We start from the raw sequence: 19,598 nt of genomic DNA on the forward strand, positions 1-19,598 counted from the left end.
ATAACAATAAGATATTTCCATAAGAACAATGATTACTAATATAACAAAATTATGATAGAGCCAATTAGACTTAAAGTACATTTTTACCACAGTGCAGATTTCTTTCCTCAGCCAATAAGAATTCTCTTTAGATTAAATCTTTAAAAAAAATTATAAAAAAAGTTTCTCTTCACCTTCCTCTTTTCTTTCTACACATCACTTTTTTTTTTAATACAATTTGCCTTATAAAATATGGAAATTTTAGAAGTTTAAAGTATTATATCTTTTTTTTTATTTTAGAAAAGGTCATGATATTAACAACTTACAATAGTTTTACGACTATGAAGATGGCTCGGTTCATTGCTATAAGCGATTTTAACGCGTTGATACTTAGAAGAACCATGATGATGCTCGCTTGACGATCAAGCTTGATGCATTGATGATACTGAGAAAAGAACGATGATGATGCTCGCTTGACGTTCAAGCTTGATGCGTTGCTACTGAGAAGAAGAACGATGATGATGCTCGCTTGACGATCAAGCTTGATGCATTGATGATACTGAGAAAAGAACGATGATGATGCTCGCTTGACGATCAAGCTTGATGCATTGATGATACTGAGAAAAGAACGATGATGATGCTCGCTTGACGTTCAAGCTTGATGCCTTGCTACTGAGAAGAAGAACGATGATGATGCTCGCTTGACGATCAAGCTTGATGCGTTGATGATACTGAGAAGAAGAACGATGATGATGCTCGCTTGACGATCAAGCTTGATGCGTTGATACTAAGAAGAAAAACAATGATGCTCGCTTGACGAGCGATTTTAACGCGTTAATACTTAGAAGAACCATGATGATGCTCGCTTGACGTTCAAGCTTGATGCGTTGCTACTAAGAAGAAGAACAATGATGCTCGCTTGACGATCAAGCTTGATGCGTTGATGATACTGAGAAGAACCATGATAATGCTCGCTTGACGATCAAGCTTGAGGCATTGCTACTAAGCTATATATATATATATATATATATAATTCTGTAATTTATAATTTAATTTAAGGATTTTTTAAAAATTTTTAAAATTTTCAAAAATTCTAAATTTATTATATGCGGTGAATTAAACATTTAAATTTGCTTATTTAACCAGGTGTGTGTGCTTATTTGACCACCGGAAATGCTTATTTAACCAGGTCTAATATTTAAATTCACCACAGGAAAAGCTAAATAAACCAGAGAAAATATTAAATTTACCAGGTGGTTGTGCTTATTTAACCAGGTGTGTGTGCTTATTTGACCACAGAAAATATTAAATTTACCAGGTGGTTGTGCTTATTTAACCAGGTGTGTGTGCTTATTTAACCACTGAAAATATTAAATTTACCAGGTGTGTGTGTTAAAAAAAAAAAAAAATGTTTATTAAGCAATTTTTATAGTGGGGGAAAAAATAAATTTACCACGTCTATTTGTTTAGTAAACCACCACTTTACTAGGGGAAAAAGTGCGAAAAATCCCAAAGGTGTAAATATAAAATAAATATAAAATAAATATAAAATAAATATTGAGTTTTAAAAAAGAATATATATTTTTACTACAGTTTTGTTGAGCATGCAATGTTGTCGCAGACTAGTGCAGTTGATAATGCACGTGAGTTTGGGTGGGAAACTATGGTTGATAACCTATGTTTATTTTAGTTATAGCCGCATTAGGTTTAAGCCCTTATGTGACTGTGGTTACCCTCCTTAATTTGTTACAAAGTTGAAGTGTAATACAAACCCACTCAACTTTGGGACAAACCCAAATGAAAAATTTTCACCACTGCAAATTTTTCTTTCCCTTGGGTATATAAGGAAGGTTTCTTCCCCAACTTTTATAATTTTTCTTTTCCTTTTTCTTTCTTCTTATATAACTGTTTTATCTTATATATTTCAATATATACTTTTCTTGGATAATATTTTCTATTATTATCATGACTTCCCGTGTCACAGTTCAACAGGTTATGGGCCGCACTTCGGCTTATATTAATCTTACTTCCTCTGAAAAACTCACTCCTCTCAACTATCATGTCTGGGCTACCAAAATTCTTTTGGGTCTTCGTGCTATGAATAATGGTGTCCACCTTTATGTCGAAGCTGGTACTGTCAATCCAGCTGCCAATGAATCCCTCGAAGACCTCACCGCCTCGCTTGATACCGTCGTCCATGATGTCATCCTCAACAATATTTCTCCTGAGTTGATCGAACATGTTAATGATGTGGCCATTAGAGGCCGTGACCTCTGGCTTTATCTTCATCAGGAGTATAGTCAACTTCAACCCGCCGATGTCATCTCACTTATGAAATCCCTCTATGCTGGCAATATTGATGTTGGTCCAAAGTTTGTTTCTTCTGTTCGTTCATATGTTGCTACATGGCGTTCCATCTACCAATCATTGTCGCCTGATTCGGTTGTGGCCTTCAACGCTTTGGCCTCAATGGGTCCCAATTGTGAGCGCTTCATCCAGTACGCCTTGGAGCACCGCTTTGATAGTAACAACAATACTGACAACCTTGATATCAACAACTTCATCCGGAACACTGATAAATGGGCCAAGTTGTTGAAGATTACTGGACCTCCAGCTACTCTTTCGACTGAAGCGTTCGTTGCTTCATCAAAGAAGTACAATAACAAATCTAAGGGTGATGGTATTAAATGTTTCCGTTGTAAGAGGCGTGGTCATACTTCCAACAATTGTCATGTCTCTTGGGAAGAGGTTCAGGCTGCTCGCCAAGATAATAAGGATGACAAAGGAATCTAAGGAGGCTAAAACCTCAAGAGGTTGGTTTGCTGAGACTATTGATGAATTTTCTGAGATAGTTGATGATGATCCATTTGTGAGTTCCGCTTTTGTGTCCGAGACATCTGTTGTTTCTGAAAAGTTTGGTAACAGTTGCTCCGAGTCGTTTGATGATTTGGAATCCGAACTTTTTGATTCTTCTGAGCCGTGTGTCGGCGATGAAGATTGTTTTGTTGGTCAAGTTTCTGAGTATTGTTCAAACTCAGGACTTGATATTGATTCAGTTGGTAAACCGTTTGTTGGTTCCACTGATGATTCTTGTTTTATTTCTGAACCGTATGTCGGTTCTACTGTTGTTTGTTTGGAGTCTGAACCGTGTGTCAGTTCAGCTCCTATTTGTTTTGATTCTGAATCGTTGGTCGATTCGGATATTGTTCCTTTTGATTCTGAACCGTTGGTCGGTTCTTCTTTTATTTCTTGTTCTGATTCTAAACCGTTGGTCGGTTCTGATGATGATATTGTCTTACCTTCTTTTGATTTTTTGGTGGATTCAATTACTGAACCTTCTCCACCTAATGTTAAACCTATTGTTACACCAAAATCCCGTTTTTCTCCATTCTTTTACTTATCTTTTGTTACCATCATGTTGTTTTCCTTGATTTTAATTGTCGTCTGGCATCCTTCTTCAATCTTGGATTTAAGTCATTCAGTACATCACGTTTTTGTTGCTGAATCTACTACTTCTGCTGAGGCCAACTTAGTTGTTGGGTCTGATTCTTTTGACTTTATCCATGATACTGGTGCTACCAGTCACATTTGCAATAACATCTCATATTTTTCTTCTCTTCGTCCCACTTCGGCTACCATTCGTGGTCTTGGTTCTGCTACTGCTGAGGGGGTTGGCGACATTGTCGTTGATCTTCTTGGTAAAGATGACCAGCCTTGTGACCGCGTTGTTCTTCGAGATGTTTTATATGTTCCTAAGATTCCTCGCAATTTATTTGCTGCTCGTCGAGCTACTGCTGGTGGTTGTAGGTTCATTCAAGACCTTAACCATATTTCTGCTGTCGAAAATGGCAAAACTCGAGTCCACGCCATTGCCATGGGTGACTTGTACTTTTGTCGTTTCCGAGTTGTTTTGCCTTCCAAGCCAGTCCATGAGGTGTTTGCTGTTGAGTCGTCTGCCAATCTTTGGCACAAGCGACTTGGTCACGCCAGTGTGGACGTTCTCAAGAAATTATCTAAGTCACTTTCTGTCAAGCCTACTCATTTTGAGGTTGTGGATAGTCATAAGTGTGACGCTTGCTTGGGTGGCAAAGCCACAGCATTGCCATTTAATGGTACCACAGAAAAAGCTAGTCGTCCTTTGGAATTATTTGTTTCTGATTTGAGCGGTCCTCATGTCGCTACCCCTGTGGGTCATCGTTATGTCTTAACCATTATGGATTATTATTCCAGGTACTCTTATGTGGAGTTGTTGGTTAGGAAAAGTGATGCAAGTCTTGCCATTCGTAATTTTATTGCTAGGTGTGAATCTTATTTTTCTGGTGATTCTGCTGGTGATCGAGTTGCATATTTCATTCTGATAATGGCGGCGAATACATTTCCAAAGACCTGGAGCAGTTCTTTGTGTCTAAGGGTATCAAGCATACTTATACAGTTCCTCATACTCCTCAACAAAATGGTGTTGCTGAGCGATTGAATCGCACATTATTTGTGTTGAGCATGCAATGTTGTCGCAGACTAGTGCAATTGATAATGCACGTGAGTTTGGGTGGGAAACTATGGTTGACAATCTATGTTTATTTTAGTTTTAGCCGCATTAGGTTTAACCCCTTATATGTATGACTGTGGTTACCCTCCTTAATTTGTTACAAAGTTGAAGTGTAATACAAACCCACTCAACTTTGGGACAAACCCAAATGAAAAATTTTCACCACTGCAAATTTTTCTTTCCCTTGGATATTTAAGGAAGGTTTCTTCCCCAACTTTTATAATTTTTCTTTTCCTTTTTCTTTCTTCTTATACAACTGTTTTATCTTATATATTTCAATATATACTTTTCTTGGATAATATTTTCTATTATTATCATGACTTCCCGTGTCACAGTTCAACAGGTTATGGGCCGCACTTCGGCTTATATTAATCTTACTTCCTCTGAAAAACTCACTCCTCTCAACTATCATGTCTGGGCTACCAAAATTCTTTTGGGTCTTCGTGCTATGAATAATGGTGTCCACCTTTATGTCGAAGCTGGTACTGTCAATCCAGCTGCTAATGAATCCCTTGAAGACCTCACCGCCTCGCTTGATACCGTCGTCCATGATGTCATCCTCAACAACATTTCTCCTGAGTTGATCGAACATGTTAATGATGTGGCCATTAGAGGCCGTGACCTCTGGCTTTATCTTCATCAGGAGTATAGTCAACTTCAACCCGCCGATGTCATCTCACTTATGAAATCCCTCTATGCTGGCAATATTGATGTTGGTCCAAAGTTTGTTTCTTCTGTTCGTTCATATGTTGCTACATGGCGTTCCATCTACCAATCATTGTCGCCTGATTCGGTTGTGGCCTTCAACGCTTTGGCCTCAATGGGTCCCAATTGTGAGCGCTTCATCCAGTACGCCTTGGAGCACCGCTTTGATAGTAACAACAATACTGACAACCTTGATATCAACAACTTCATCCGGAACACTGATAAATGGGCCAAGTTGTTGAAGATTACTGGACCTCCAGCTACTCTTTCGACTGAAGCGTTCGTTGCTTCATCAAAGAAGTACAATAACAAATCTAAGGGTGATGGTATTAAATGTTTCCGTTGTAAGAGGCGTGGTCATACTTCCAACAATTGTCATGTCTCTTGGGAAGAGGTTCAGGCTGCTCGCCAAGATAATAAGGATGACAAGGAATCTAAGGAGGCTAAAACCTCAAGAGGTTGGTTTGCTGAGACTATTGATGAATTTTCTGAGATAGTTGATGATGATCCATTTGTGAGTTCCGCTTTTGTGTCCGAGACATCTGTTGTTTCTGAAAAGTTTGGTAACAGTTGCTCCGAGTCGTTTGATGATTTGGAATCCGAACTTTTTGATTCTTCTGAGCCGTGTGTCGGCGATGAAGATTGTTTTGTTGGTCAAGTTTCTGAGTATTGTTCAAACTCAGGACTTGATATTGATTCAGTTGGTAAACCGTTTGTTAGTTCCACTGATGATTCTTGTTTTAATTCTGAACCGTATGTCGGTTCTACTGTTGTTTGTTTGGAGTCTGAACCGTGTGTCAGTTCAGCTCCTATTTGTTTTGATTCTGAACCGTTGGTCGGTTCTTCTTTTATTTTTTGTTCTGATTCTAAACCGTTGGTCGGTTCTGATGATGATATTGCCTTACCTTCTTTTGATTTTTTGGTGGATTCAATTACTGAACCTTCTCCGCCTATTGTTAAACCTATTGTTACACCAAAATCCCGTTTTTCTCCATTCTTTTACTTATCTTTTGTTACCATCATGTTGTTTTCCTTGATTTTAATTGTCGTCTGGCATCCTTCTTCAATCTTGAATTTAAGTCATTCAGTCCATCACGTTTTTGTTGCTGAATCTACTACTTCTGCTGAGGCCAACTTAGTTGTTGGGTCTGATTCTTTTGACTTTATCCATGATACCGGTGCTACCAGTCACATTTGCAATAACATCTCATATTTTTCTTCTCTTCGTCCCACTTCGGCTACCATTCGTGGTCTTGGTTCTGCTACTGCTGAGGGGGTTGGCGACATTGTCGTTGATCTTCTTGGTAAAGATGACCAGCCTTGTGACCGCGTTGTTCTTCGAGATGTTTTATATGTTCCTAAGATTCCTCGCAATTTATTTGCTGCTCGTCGAGCTACTGCTGGTGGTTGTCGGTTCATTCAAGACCTTAACCATATTTCTGCTGTCGAAAATGGCAAAACTCGAGTCCACGCCATTGCCATGGGTGACTTGTACTTTTGTCGTTTCCGAGTTGTTTTGCCTTCCAAGCCTGTCCATGAGGTGTTTGCTGTTGAGTCGTCTGCCAATCTTTGGCACAAGCGACTTGGTCACGCCAGTGTGGACGTTCTCAAGAAATTATCTAAGTCACTTTCTGTCAAGCCTACTCATTTTGAGGTTGTGGATAGTCATAAGTGTGACGCTTGCTTGGGTGGCAAAGCCACAGCATTGCCATTTAATGGTACCACAGAAAAAGCTAGTCGTCCTTTGGAGTTATTTGTTTCTGATTTAAGCGGTCCTCATGTCGCTACCCCTGTGGGTCATCGTTATGTCTTAACCATTATGGATTATTATTCCAGGTACTCTTATGTGGAGTTGTTGGTTAGGAAAAGTGATGCAAGTCTTGCCATTCGTAACTTTATTGCTAGGTGTGAATCTTATTTTTCTGGTGATTCTGCTGGTGATCGAGTTGCATATTTTCATTCTGATAATGGCGGCGAATACATTTCCAAAGACCTGGAGCAGTTCTTTGTGTCTAAGGGTATCAAGCATACTTATACAGTTCCTCATACTCCTCAGCAAAATGGTGTTGCTGAGCGATTGAATCGCACATTATTTGAAAAAGCCAAGTCTATGCTTTTATATGCTCATGCTCCTGAATACTTATGGGGTGAAGCTGTCAAGTCTGCTAATTATATTAGGAACCGTCTTCCTAGTCGTACCACTGGTGGTGTTGCACCTCTTCAACTTTGGACTGGTAAACCTCCTAGTTATCACCATATGAAGGTATTTGGTTGTCAAGCTACAGTTGTTCTTCCTGGTGCTAAAAGAGAATCTAAGTTAAGTTCAAATACTGAAGCTGGTGTTTTTGTTGGGTATTCTTTGGATCGTACAGCTTATCGAGTTCTTCTTGATTCAAGCATTGTTGAAGCCAGGAGTGTTTACTTTGATGAGTCCAAGTTTCCATTTATGAAAAGTGATAAGGACTTGTCTATTAATGGTACTGGTGTTGGGTTTAGTGTTGGGTCTAGTATTGGTTCTGGTTCAGGGTCCATGTCAGGACCTTGTTTTGATTCTAAGGGGACTGGTTTAGGATCTAATGTTAGGGTTAATTCTATTGCTAGTTCTGATTCAAGTTCTGGTTCTAGTTTTGGGTCTCATAGATCTTTACCAGCATCCTCATCTGGTTCTGGTTCTATTTGTGCGTTACCGTCTCCGTCTCCGTCTTCTTCTCCGTTTCATTCTCCGTCGCCGCCTCCTTCTTCTTCTTCTTCTATTATTGTTCATAAGCCTCGTTCTGTTCGTCGCATTTTGTCTACACCTTCTGCTCCTCTTGAGTCTCCTACTCTTCCTTCTATTGCTTCAGTTCCATCTCTTCCTAGTTCTCCTATTCTTCCACCTTCAGATCATGATGTCTCTATCTCTCCTGACTCTAGTCCTATTATTTCTTCTTCGGAATATATTCCTTCACAATTAGACTTATCTGAAGCTGGTCCATCTATTAATGAATCTGATATTTCAGGTGATTCTGGGATCTCGCAACGAGGGGGTGATATTGGGTTTCAACCGTCTATCATTGCTTCGTCTCCCACTCCACCACCTTCTGTTGAATTGGAAGTAGTGCCACTTAGTCAAGAATCTCCTTCGTCTGATCTTGTTAATTCTCTTGACCAAGCTGGTGTTAGTGTTGTCACTAAGGATGATACTCAAGCTGTTTTGCCTAAATCTCGATCTCGTGTTGTTGCTGTTCGTTTACCTTCTATAACTCCTGCCAAACGCCCGAGTTCTGATGACATTGTTTCACCTCCTTCTAAACACCTTTGTGAAAATTCTTTGAAACAATCTCCAGTGTCTGCAACACCTGCAAAACGTCCAGCTGAAGAAGAGTGTATTTCTTATCGTCGTCTCAAATCTCTCCGCTTTGAGAGTATGATGATGTGGCTTTACTTGTTTTACAGATCCTAGTAGTTTTGAAGAAGCTATGTCTAGTGAAGAAGCTGAGTTTTGGCTTGAAGCCTGTGTTATTGAAATGTCGTCTCTTAAACGCAATGGTACTTGGGAATTGGTTGATCTCCCACCTGGTCGCAAGGCTATCAATAGCAAATGGGTGTTTAAAGTTAAGCGCAAAGCTGACGGTTCAATTGAACGTTACAAAGCTCGTCTCGTGTGTATTGGATTTTCGCAAGTTGAAGGTATTGATTATACTGAAACTTTTGCTCCTGTTGTTCGTTACGAGACTGTGAGGATTGTTCTTGCTATTGCTGCTCAGTTTGGGTTCCAGGTTCATCATATGGATGTCGAGACTGCATTTCTTAATGGTGATCTCAAAGAAGATATTTATATGAGACAACCTAAAGGCTTTGTTGTCAAAGGTCAGGAATCTAAAGTGTGTCATTTGAAGAAGTCTTTATATGGTTTAAAGCAAGCTCCTTTGTGTTGGAATGAGAAGATTCATGGTGCTCTTGTCAAACTTGGGTTTATTCGTAATGAAAGTGACTACGGTGTGTATACCAAAGGATCTGGGTCTACCATGGTCATTATTGCACTGTATGTTGATGATTTACTTATTTCTGGCAATTCTTCTGAAGTCATTGCCAAAACCAAGTCGTCTTTGTCATCTATGTTTAAGATGAAAGACTTGGGCCCAGTCGAGCAGTTCCTTGGCATGAGAGTTAAGCAGTCACCTTACCATATTACTGTGGATGTTTCACGTTATATTTTTGACATGTTGGAGGAGTTTGGTATGCAGAATTGTTCAAGTGTCAAGACTCCTTTACCCACTCGTGATCTTTCTGATTTTTCCGAGTCTGACTCTGCTACCGATGCCTCCATGTATCGCAGTATTATTGGAAAGCTGATTTATGCTGCTAATTGTGCTCGTCCTGATCTTGCTGTTGCTGTTAGCTTTCTTTGTCGATATATGCAGAGTCCTAAGTCTATTCATATGGAAGCTGCTAAGCATACTCTTCGTTATCTTAAGGGTACTGCTGAACTTGGTCTTGAATATCGAGCTCAGAAAGTCTACAAGCTTGTTGGTTATAGTGATGCCGACTATGCACAGGACAAGCAGGACCGTAAGTCATTTACTGGGTATGTTTTCATTCTGTCTGGTGGTCCCATTACTTGGGCTTGTCGAAAGCAAGTTAGTCCTGCATCGTCCAGCGTCGAGTCTGAGTATATGTCATTGTCTGATGCGTCTAAGGAATGCTTCTGGATTAATCAGTTGTTGTCCCTTTGCAAGATTCCTGTTCCGTTGCCAGTGACTATGTTTGAGGACAATCAGGGATGTATTGCTTTGGCTCAGAACCCAGTGTTTCATCGTCGCACCAAGCATATTGATGTTCGGTATCATGTTGTCCGTCACTATATTCGCAGTGGAGTGATTCATCTGGAGTATCTTGATACTCAAGTGATGTTGGCAGATATGTTTACTAAGAATCTTGGTCGTGTGAAGTTTGAGACATTGAGGGGACTACTTGGTATGAAGGCAGTAGGTGATTCTGCGACAAGGGGAGGTGTTGAGCATGCAATGTTGTCGCAGACTAGTGCAATTGATAATGCACGTGAGTTTGGGTGGGAAACTATGGTTGACAATCTATGTTTATTTTAGTTTTAGCCGCATTAGGTTTAAGCCCTTATATGTATGACTGTGGTTACCCTCCTTAATTTGTTACAAAGTTGAAGTGTAATACAAACCCACTCAACTTTGGGACAAACCCAAATGAAAAATTTTCACCACTGCAAATTTTTCTTTCCCTCAGATATTTAAGGAAGGTTTCTTCCCCAACTTTTATAATTTTTCTTTTCCTTTTTCTTTCTTCTTATACAACTGTTTTATCTTATATATTTCAATATATACTTTTCTTGGATAATATTTTCTATTATTATCATGACTTCCCGTGTCACAGTTCAACAATTTGAGAAAGCCAAGTCTATGCTTTTATATGCTCCTGCTCCTGAATACTTATGGGGTGAAGCTGTCAAGTCTGCTAATTATATTAGGAACCGTCTTCCTAGTCGTACCACTGGTGGTGTTGCACCTCTTCAACTTTGGACTGGTAAACCTCCTAGTTATCATCATATGAAAGTATTTGGTTGTCAAGCTACAGTTGTTCTTCCTGGTGCTAAAAGAGAATCTAAGTTAAGTTCAAATACTGAAGCTGGTGTTTTTGTTGGGTATTCTTTGGATCGTACAGCTTATCGAGTTCTTCTTGATTCAAGCATTGTTGAAGCCAGGAGTGTTTACTTTGATGAGTCCAAATTTCCATTCATGAAAAGTGATAAAGACTTGTCTATTAATGGTACTGGTGTTGGGTTTAGTGTTGGTTCTGGTTCAGGGTCCATGTCAGGACCTTGTTTTGATTCTAAGGGGACTGGTTTAGGATCTAATGTTAGGGTTAATTCTATTGCTAGTTCTGATTCAAGTTCTGGTTCTAGTTTTGGGTCTCATAGATCTTTACCAGCATCCTCATCTGGTTCTGGTTCTGGTTCTGGTTCTGGTTCTGGTTCTATTTGTGCTTTACCGTCTCCGTCTCTGTCTTCTTCTCCGTCTCATTCTCCGTCGGCGCCTCCTTCTTCTTCTTCTTCTTCTATTATTGTTCATAAGCCTCGTTCTGTTCGTCGCATTTTGTCTACACCTTCTGCTCCTCTTGAGTCTCCTACTCTTCCTACTCTTCCTTCTATTTCTTTAGTTCCATCTCTTCCTAGTTCTCCTATTCTTCCACCTTCAGATCATGATGTCTCTATATCTTCTGACTCTAGTCCTATTGTTTCTTCTTCGGAATATATTCCTTCACAATTAGACTTATCTGAAGCTGGGATTAATGAATCTGATATTTCAGGTGATTCTGGGATCTCGCAACGAGGGGGTGATATTGGGTTTCAACCGTCTATCATTGCTTCGTCTCCCACTCCACCACCTTCTGTTGAATTGGAAGTAGTGCCACTTAGTCAAGAATCTCCTTCGTCTGATCTAGTTAATTCTCTTGACCAAGCTGGTGTTAGTGTTGTCACTAAGGATGATACTCAAGCTGTTTTGCCTAAATCTCGATCTCGTGTTGTTGCTGTTCGTTTACCTTCTATAACTCCTGCCAAACGCCCGAGTTCTGATGACATTGTTTCACCTCCTTCTAAACACCTTTGTGAAAATTCTTTGAAACAATCTCCAATGTCTGCAACACCTGCAAAACGTCCAGCTGAAGAAGAGTGTATTTCTTATCGTCGTCTCAAATCTCTCCGCTTTGAGTATGATGATGTGGCTTTTACTTGTTTTACAGATCCTAGTAGTTTTGAAGAAGCTATGTCTAGTGAAGAAGCTGAGTTTTGGCTTGAAGCCTGTGTTATTGAAATGTCGTCTCTTAAACGCAATGGTACTTGGGAATTGGTTGATCTCCCACCTGGTCGCAAGGCTATCAATAGCAAATGGGTGTTTAAAGTTAAGCGCAAAGCTGACGGTTCAATTGAACGTTACAAAGCTCGTCTCGTGTGTATTGGATTTTCGCAAGTTGAAGGTATTGATTATACTGAAACTTTTGCTCCTGTTGTACGTTACGAGACTGTGAGGATTGTTCTTGCTATTGCTGCTCAGTTTGGGTTCCAGGTTCATCATATGGATGTCGAGACTGCATTTCTTAATGGTGATCTCAAAGAAGATATTTATATGAGACAACCTAAAGGCTTTGTTGTCAAAGGTCAGGAATCTAAAGTGTGTCATTTGAAGAAGTCTTTATATGGTTTAAAGCAAGCTCCTTTGTGTTGGAATGAGAAGATTCATGGTGCTCTTGTCAAACTTGGGTTTATTCGTAATGAAAGTGACTACGGCGTGTATACCAAAGGATCTGGGTCTACCATGGTCATTATTGCACTGTATGTTGATGATTTACTTATTTCTGGCAATTCTTCTGAAGTCATTGCCAAAACCAAGTCTTCTTTGTCATCTATGTTTAAGATGAAAGACTTGGGCCCAGTCGAGCAGTTCCTTGGCATGAGAGTTAAGCAGTCACCGTACCATATTACTGTGGATGTTTCACGTTATATTTTTGATATGTTGGAAGAGTTTGGTATGCAGAACTGTTCAAGTGTCAAGACTCCTTTACCCACTCGTGATCTTTCTGATTTTTCCGCGTCTGACTCTGCTACCGATGCCTCCATGTATCGCAGTATTATTGGTAAGCTGATTTATGCTGCTAATTGTGCTCGTCCTGATCTTGCTGTTGCTGTTAGCTTTCTTTGTCGATATATGCAGAGTCCGAAGTCTATTCATATGGAAGCTGCTAAGCATACTCTTCGTTATCTTAAGGGTACTGCTGAACTTGGTCTTGAATATCGAGCTCAGAAAGTCTACAAGCTTGTTGGCTATAGTGATGCCGATTATGCACAGGACAAACAGGACCGTAAGTCCTTTACTGGGTATGTTTTATTCTGTCTGGTGGTCCCATTACTTGGGCTTGTCGAAAGCAAGTTAGTCCTGCATCGTCCAGCGTCGAGTCTGAGTACATGTCATTGTCTGATGCGTCTAAGGAATGCTTCTGGATTAATCAGTTGTTGTCCCTTTGCAAGATTCCTGTTCCGTTGCCAGTGACTATGTTTGAGGACAATCAGGGATGTATTGCATTGGCTCAGAACCCAGTGTTTCATCGTCGCACCAAGCATATTGATGTTCGTTATCATGTTGTGCGTCACTATATTTGCAGTGGAGTGATTCATCTGGAGTATCTTGATACTCAAGTGATGTTGGCAGATATGTTCACTAAGAATCTTGGTCGTGTGAAGTTTGAGACATTGAGGGGACTACTTGGTATGAAGGCAGTAGGTGATTCTGCGACAAGGGGAGGTGTTGAGCATGCAATGTTGTCGCAGACTAGTGCAGTTGATAATGCACGTGAGTTTGGGTGGGAAACTATGGTTGACAATCTATGTTTATTTTAGTTTTAGCCGCATTAGGTTTAAGCCCTTATATGACTGTGGTTACCCTCCTTAATTTGTTACAAAGTTGAAGTGTAATACAAACCCACTCAACTTTGGGACAAACCCAAATGAAAAATTTTCACCACTGCAAATTTTTCTTTCCCTTGGGTATATAAGGAAAGTTTCTTCCCCAACTTTTATAATTTTTCTTTTCCTTTTTCTTTCTTCTTATATAACTGTTTTATCTTATATATTTCAATATATACTTTTCTTGGATAATATTTTCTATTATTATCATGACTTCCCGTGTCACAGTTCAACACTTCCTGGTGCTAAAAGAGAATCTAAGTTAAGTTCAAATACTGAAGCTGGTGTTTTTGTTGGGTATTCTTTGGATCGTACAGCTTATCGAGTTCTTCTTGATTCAAGCATTGTTGAAGCCAGGAGTGTTTACTTTGATGAGTCCAAGTTTCCATTTATGAAAAGTGATAAGGACTTGTCTATTAATGGTACTGGTGTTGGGTTTAGTGTTGGTTCTGGTTCAGGGTCCATGTCAGGGCCTTGTTTTGATTCTAAGGGGTCTGGTTTAGGATCTAATGTTAGGGTTAATTCTATTGCTAGTTCTGATTCAAGTTCTGGTTCTAGTTTTGGGTCTCATAGATCTTTACCAGCATCCTCATCTGGTTCTGGTTCTGGTTCTATTTGTGCTTTACCGTCTCCGTCTCCGTCTTCTTCTCCGTCTCATTCTCCGTCGCCACCTCCTCCTTCTTCTTCTTCTATTATTGTTCATAAGCCTCGTTCTGTTCGTCGCATTTTGTCTACACCTTCTGCTCCTCTTGAGTCTCCTACTCTTCCTACTCTTCCTTCTATTCCTTCTGTTCCATCTCTTCCTAGTTCTCCTATTCTTCCACCTTCAGATCATGATGTCTCTATCTCTCCTGACTCAAGTCCTATTGTTTCTCCTTCGGAATATATTCCTTCACAATTAGACTTATCTGAAGCTGGTCCATCTATTAATGAATCTGATATTTCAGGTGATTCTGGGATCTCGCAACGAGAGGGTGATATTGGGTTTCAACCGTCTATCATTGCTTCGTCTCCCATTCCACCACCTTCTGTTGAATTGGAAGTAGTGCCACTTAGTCAAGAATCTCCTTCGTCTGATCTTGTTAATTCTCTTGACCAAGCTGGTGTTAGTGTTGTCACTAAGGATGATACTCAAGCTGTTTTGCCTAAATCTCGATCTCGTGTTGTTGCTGTTCGTTTACCTTCTATAACTCCTGCCAAACGCCCGAGTTCTGATGACATTGTTTCACCTCCTTCTAAACATCTTTGTGAAAATTCTTTGAAACAATCTCCAGTGTCTGCAACACCTGCAAAACGTCCAGCTGAAGAAGAATGTATTTCTTATCGTCGTCTCAAATCTCTCCGCTTTGAGTATGATGATGTGGCTTTACTTGTTTTTACAGATCCTAGTAGTTTTGAAGAAGCTATGTCTAGTGAAGAAGCTGAGTTTTGGCTTGAAGCCTGTGTTATTGAAATGTCGTCTCTTAAACGCAATGGTACTTGGGAATTGGTTGATCTCCCACCTGGTCGCAAGGCTATCAATAGCAAATGGGTGTTTAAAGTTAAGCGCAAAGCTGACGGTTCAATTGAACGTTACAAAGCTCGTCTCGTGTGTATTGGATTTTCGCAAGTTGAAGGTATTGATTATACTGAAACTTTTGCTCCCGTTGTTCGTTACGAGACTGTGAGGATTGTTCTTGCTATTGCTGCTCAGTTTGGGTTCCAGGTTCATCATATGGATGTCGAGACTGCATTTCTTAATGGTGATCTCAAAGAAGATATTTATATGAGACAACCTAAAGGCTTTGTTGTCAAAGGTCAGGAATCTAAAGTGTGTCATTTGAAGAAGTCTTTATATGGTTTAAAGCAAGCTCCTTTGTGTTGGAATGAGAAGATTCATGGTGCTCTTGTCAAACTTGGGTTTATTCGTAATGAAAGTGACTACGGCGTGTATACCAAAGGATCTGGGTCTACCATGGTCATTATTGCACTGTATGTTGATGATTTACTTATTTCTGGCAATTCTTCTGAAGTCATTGCCAAAACCAAGTCTTCTTTGTCATCTATGTTTAAGATGAAAGACTTGGGCCCAGTCGAGCAGTTCCTTGGCATGAGAGTTAAGCAGTCACCTTACCATATTACTGTGGATGTTTCACGTTATATTTTTGACATGTTGGAGGAGTTTGGTATGCAGAATTGTTCAAGTGTCAAGACTCCTTTACCCACTCGTGATCTTTCTGATTTTTCCGAGTCTGACTCTGCTACCGATGCCTCCATGTATCGCAGTATTATTGGTAAGCTGATTTATGCTGCTAATTGTGCTCGTCCTGATCTTGCTGTTGCTGTTAGCTTTCTTTGTCGATATATGCAGAGTCCGAAGTCTATTCATATGGAAGCTGCTAAGCATACTCTTCGTTATCTTAAGGGTACTGCTGAACTTGGTCTTGAATATCGAGCTCAGAAAGTCTACAAGCTTGTTGGCTATAGTGATGCCGATTATGCACAGGACAAACAGGACCGTAAGTCCTTTACTGGGTATGTTTTTATTCTGTCTGGTGGTCCCATTACTTGGGCTTGTCGAAAGCAAGTTAGTCCTGCATCGTCCAGCGTCGAGTCTGAGTACATGTCATTGTCTGATGCGTCTAAGGAATGCTTCTGGATTAATCAGTTGTTGTCCCTTTGCAAGATTCCTGTTCCGTTGCCAGTGACTATGTTTGAGGACAATCAGGGATGTATTGCATTGGCTCAGAACCCAGTGTTTCATCGTCGCACCAAGCATATTGATGTTCGTTATCATGTTGTGCGTCACTATATTTGCAGTGGAGTGATTCATCTGGAGTATCTTGATACTCAAGTGATGTTGGCAGATATGTTCACTAAGAATCTTGGTCGTGTGAAGTTTGAGACATTGAGGGGACTACTTGGTATGAAGGCAGTAGGTGATTCTGCGACAAGGGGAGGTGTTGAGCATGCAATGTTGTCGCAGACTAGTGCAGTTGATAATGCACGTGAGTTTGGGTGGGAAACTATGGTTGACAATCTATGTTTATTTTAGTTTTAGCCGCATTAGGTTTAAGCCCTTATGTGACTGTGGTTACCCTCCTTAATTTGTTACAAAGTTGAAGTGTAATACAAACCCACTCAACTTTGGGACAAACCCAAATGAAAAATTTTCACCACTGCAAATTTTTCTTTCCCTCAGATATTTAAGGAAGGTTTCTTCCCCAACTTTTATAATTTTTCTTTTCCTTTTTCTTTCTTCTTATATAACTGTTTTATCTTATATATTTCAATATATACTTTTCTTGGATAATATTTTCTATTATTATCATGACTTCCCGTGTCACAGTTCAACAGCTGGTGTTAGTGTTGTCACTAAGGATGATACTCAAGCTGTTTTGCCTAAATCTCGATCTCGTGTTGTTGCTGTTCGTTTACCTTCTATAACTCCTGCCAAACGCCCGAGTTCTGATGACATTGTTTCACCTCCTTCTAAACACCTTTGTGAAAATTCTTTGAAACAATCTCCAGTGTCTGCAACACCTGCAAAACGTCCAGCTGAAGAAGAGTGTATTTCTTATCGTCGTCTCAAATCTCTCCGCTTTGAGTATGATGATGTGGCTTTACTTGTTTTTACAGATCCTAGTAGTTTTGAAGAAGCTATGTCTAGTGAAGAAGCTGAGTTTTGGCTTGAAGCCTGTGTTATTGAAATGTCGTCTCTTAAACGCAATGGTACTTGGGAATTGGTTGATCTCCCACCTGGTCGCAAGGCTATCAATAGCAAATGGGTGTTTAAAGTTAAGCGCAAAGCTGACGGTTCAATTGAACGTTACAAAGCTCGTCTCGTGTGTATTGGATTTTCGCAAGTTGAAGGTATTGATTATACTGAAACTTTTGCTCCCGTTGTTCGTTACGAGACTGTGAGGATTGTTCTTGCTATTGCTGCTCAGTTTGGGTTCCAGGTTCATCATATGGATGTCGAGACTGCATTTCTTAATGGTGATCTCAAAGAAGATATTTATATGAGACAACCTAAAGGCTTTGTTGTCAAAGGTCAGGAATCTAAAGTGTGTCATTTGAAGAAGTCTTTATATGGTTTAAAGCAAGCTCCTTTGTGTTGGAATGAGAAGATTCATGGTGCTCTTGTCAAACTTGGGTTTATTCGTAATGAAAGTGACTACGGTGTGTATACCAAAGGATCTGGGTCTACCATGGTTATTATTGCACTGTATGTTGATGATTTACTTATTTCTGGCAATTCTTCTGAGGTCATTGCCAAAACCAAGTCTTCTTTGTCATCTATGTTTAAGATGAAAGACTTGGGCCCAGTCGAGCAGTTCCTTGGCATGAGAGTTAAGCAGTCACCGTACCATATTACTGTGGATGTTTCACGTTATATTTTTGATATGTTGGAAGAGTTTGGTATGCAGAACTGTTCAAGTGTCAAGACTCCTTTACCCACTCGTGATCTTTCTGATTTTTCCGAGTCTGACTCTGCTACCGATGCCTCCATGTATCGCAGTATTATTGGTAAGCTGATTTATGCTGCTAATTGTGCTCGTCCTGATCTTGCTGTTGCTGTTAGCTTTCTTTGTCGATATATGCAGAGTCCGAAGTCTATTCATATGGAAGCTGCTAAGCATACTCTTCGTTATCTTAAGGGTACTGCTGAACTTGGTCTTGAATATCGAGCTCAGAAAGTCTACAAGCTTGTTGGCTATAGTGATGCCGATTATGCACAGGACAAACAGGACCGTAAGTCCTTTACTGGGTATGTTTTCATTCTGTCTGGTGGTCCCATTACTTGGGCTTGTCGAAAGCAAGTTAGTCCTGCATCGTCCAGCGTCGAGTCTGAGTATATGTCATTGTCTGATGCGTCTAAGGAATGCTTCTGGATTAATCAGTTGTTGTCCCTTTGCAAGATTCCTGTTCCGTTGCCAGTGACTATGTTTGAGGACAATCAGGGATGTATTGCATTGGCTCAGAACCCAGTGTTTCATCGTCGCACCAAGCATATTGATGTTCGTTATCATGTTGTGCGTCACTATATTCGCAGTGGAGTGATTCATCTGGAGTATCTTGATACTCAAGTGATGTTGGCAGATATGTTCACTAAGAATCTTGGTCGTGTGAAGTTTGAGACATTGAGGGGACTACTTGGTATGAAGGCAGTAGGTGATTCTGCGACAAGGGGAGGTGTTGAGCATGCAATGTTGTCGCAGACTAGTGCAGTTGATAATGCACGTGAGTTTGGGTGGGAAACTATGGTTGACAATCTATGTTTATTTTAGTTTTAGCCGCATTAGGTTTAAGCCCTTATATGACTGTGGTTACCCTCCTTAATTTGTTACAAAGTTGAAGTGTGATACAAACCCACTCAACTTTGGGACAAACCCAAATGAAAAATTTTCACCACTGCAAATTTTTCTTTTCCTTGGGTATATAAGGAAGGTTTCTTCCCCAACTTTTATAATTTTTCTTTTCCTTTTTCTTTCTTCTTATATAACTGTTTTATCTTATATATTTCAATATATACTTTTCTAGGATAATATTTTCTATTATTATCATGACTTCCCGTGTCACAGTTCAACAGAAACCTTCCTTATATACCCAAGGGAAAGAAAAATTTGCAGTGGTGAAAATTTTTCATTTGGGTTTGTCCCAAAGTTGAGTGGGTTTGTATTACACTTCAACTTTGTAACAAATTAAGGAGGGTAACCACAGTCACATAAGGGCTTAAACCTAATGCGGCTATAACTAAAATAAACATAGGTTATCAACCATAGTTTCCCACCCAAACTCACGTGCATTATCAACTGCACTAGTCTGCGACAACATTGCATGCTCAACAAAACTGTAGTAAAAATATATATTCTTTTTTAAAACTCAATATTTATTTTATATTTATTTTATATTTAT

General features: G+C 39.8%; 2 protein-coding genes across 2 annotated transcripts; both read left to right on the top strand.

Moving 5' to 3' along the window:
* Positions 1-1,944: 1,944 nt before the first annotated feature.
* SAPINGB_P000532 (uncharacterized protein) lies at positions 1,945-10,317 on the top strand (the record flags this gene model as incomplete). Its single annotated transcript, XM_031995255.1, has 5 exons — positions 1,945-2,612; positions 2,734-4,280; positions 4,364-4,515; positions 4,869-8,634; positions 8,684-10,317. The coding sequence occupies 5 exons, from the start codon at positions 1,945-1,947 to the stop codon at positions 10,315-10,317; spliced, it is 7,767 nt and encodes a 2,588-aa protein (XP_031851146.1).
* Positions 10,318-10,596: 279 nt separating this feature from the next.
* Positions 10,597-18,970, top strand: SAPINGB_P000533 (uncharacterized protein; the record flags this gene model as incomplete). Its single annotated transcript, XM_031995256.1, has 4 exons — positions 10,597-13,115; positions 13,172-13,587; positions 14,018-16,687; positions 17,037-18,970. 4 exons carry the CDS (start codon positions 10,597-10,599, stop codon positions 18,968-18,970), a joined length of 7,539 nt encoding a protein of 2,512 aa, XP_031851147.1.
* Between the last annotated feature and the right edge of the window lie 628 nt (positions 18,971-19,598).

This window comes from Magnusiomyces paraingens (assembly GCF_902498895.1).
Source record: "Magnusiomyces paraingens strain CBS 517.90 genome assembly, contig: contig1, whole genome shotgun sequence".
In the NCBI taxonomy this organism is placed as follows: Eukaryota; Fungi; Ascomycota; class Dipodascomycetes; order Dipodascales; family Dipodascaceae; genus Magnusiomyces; species Magnusiomyces paraingens.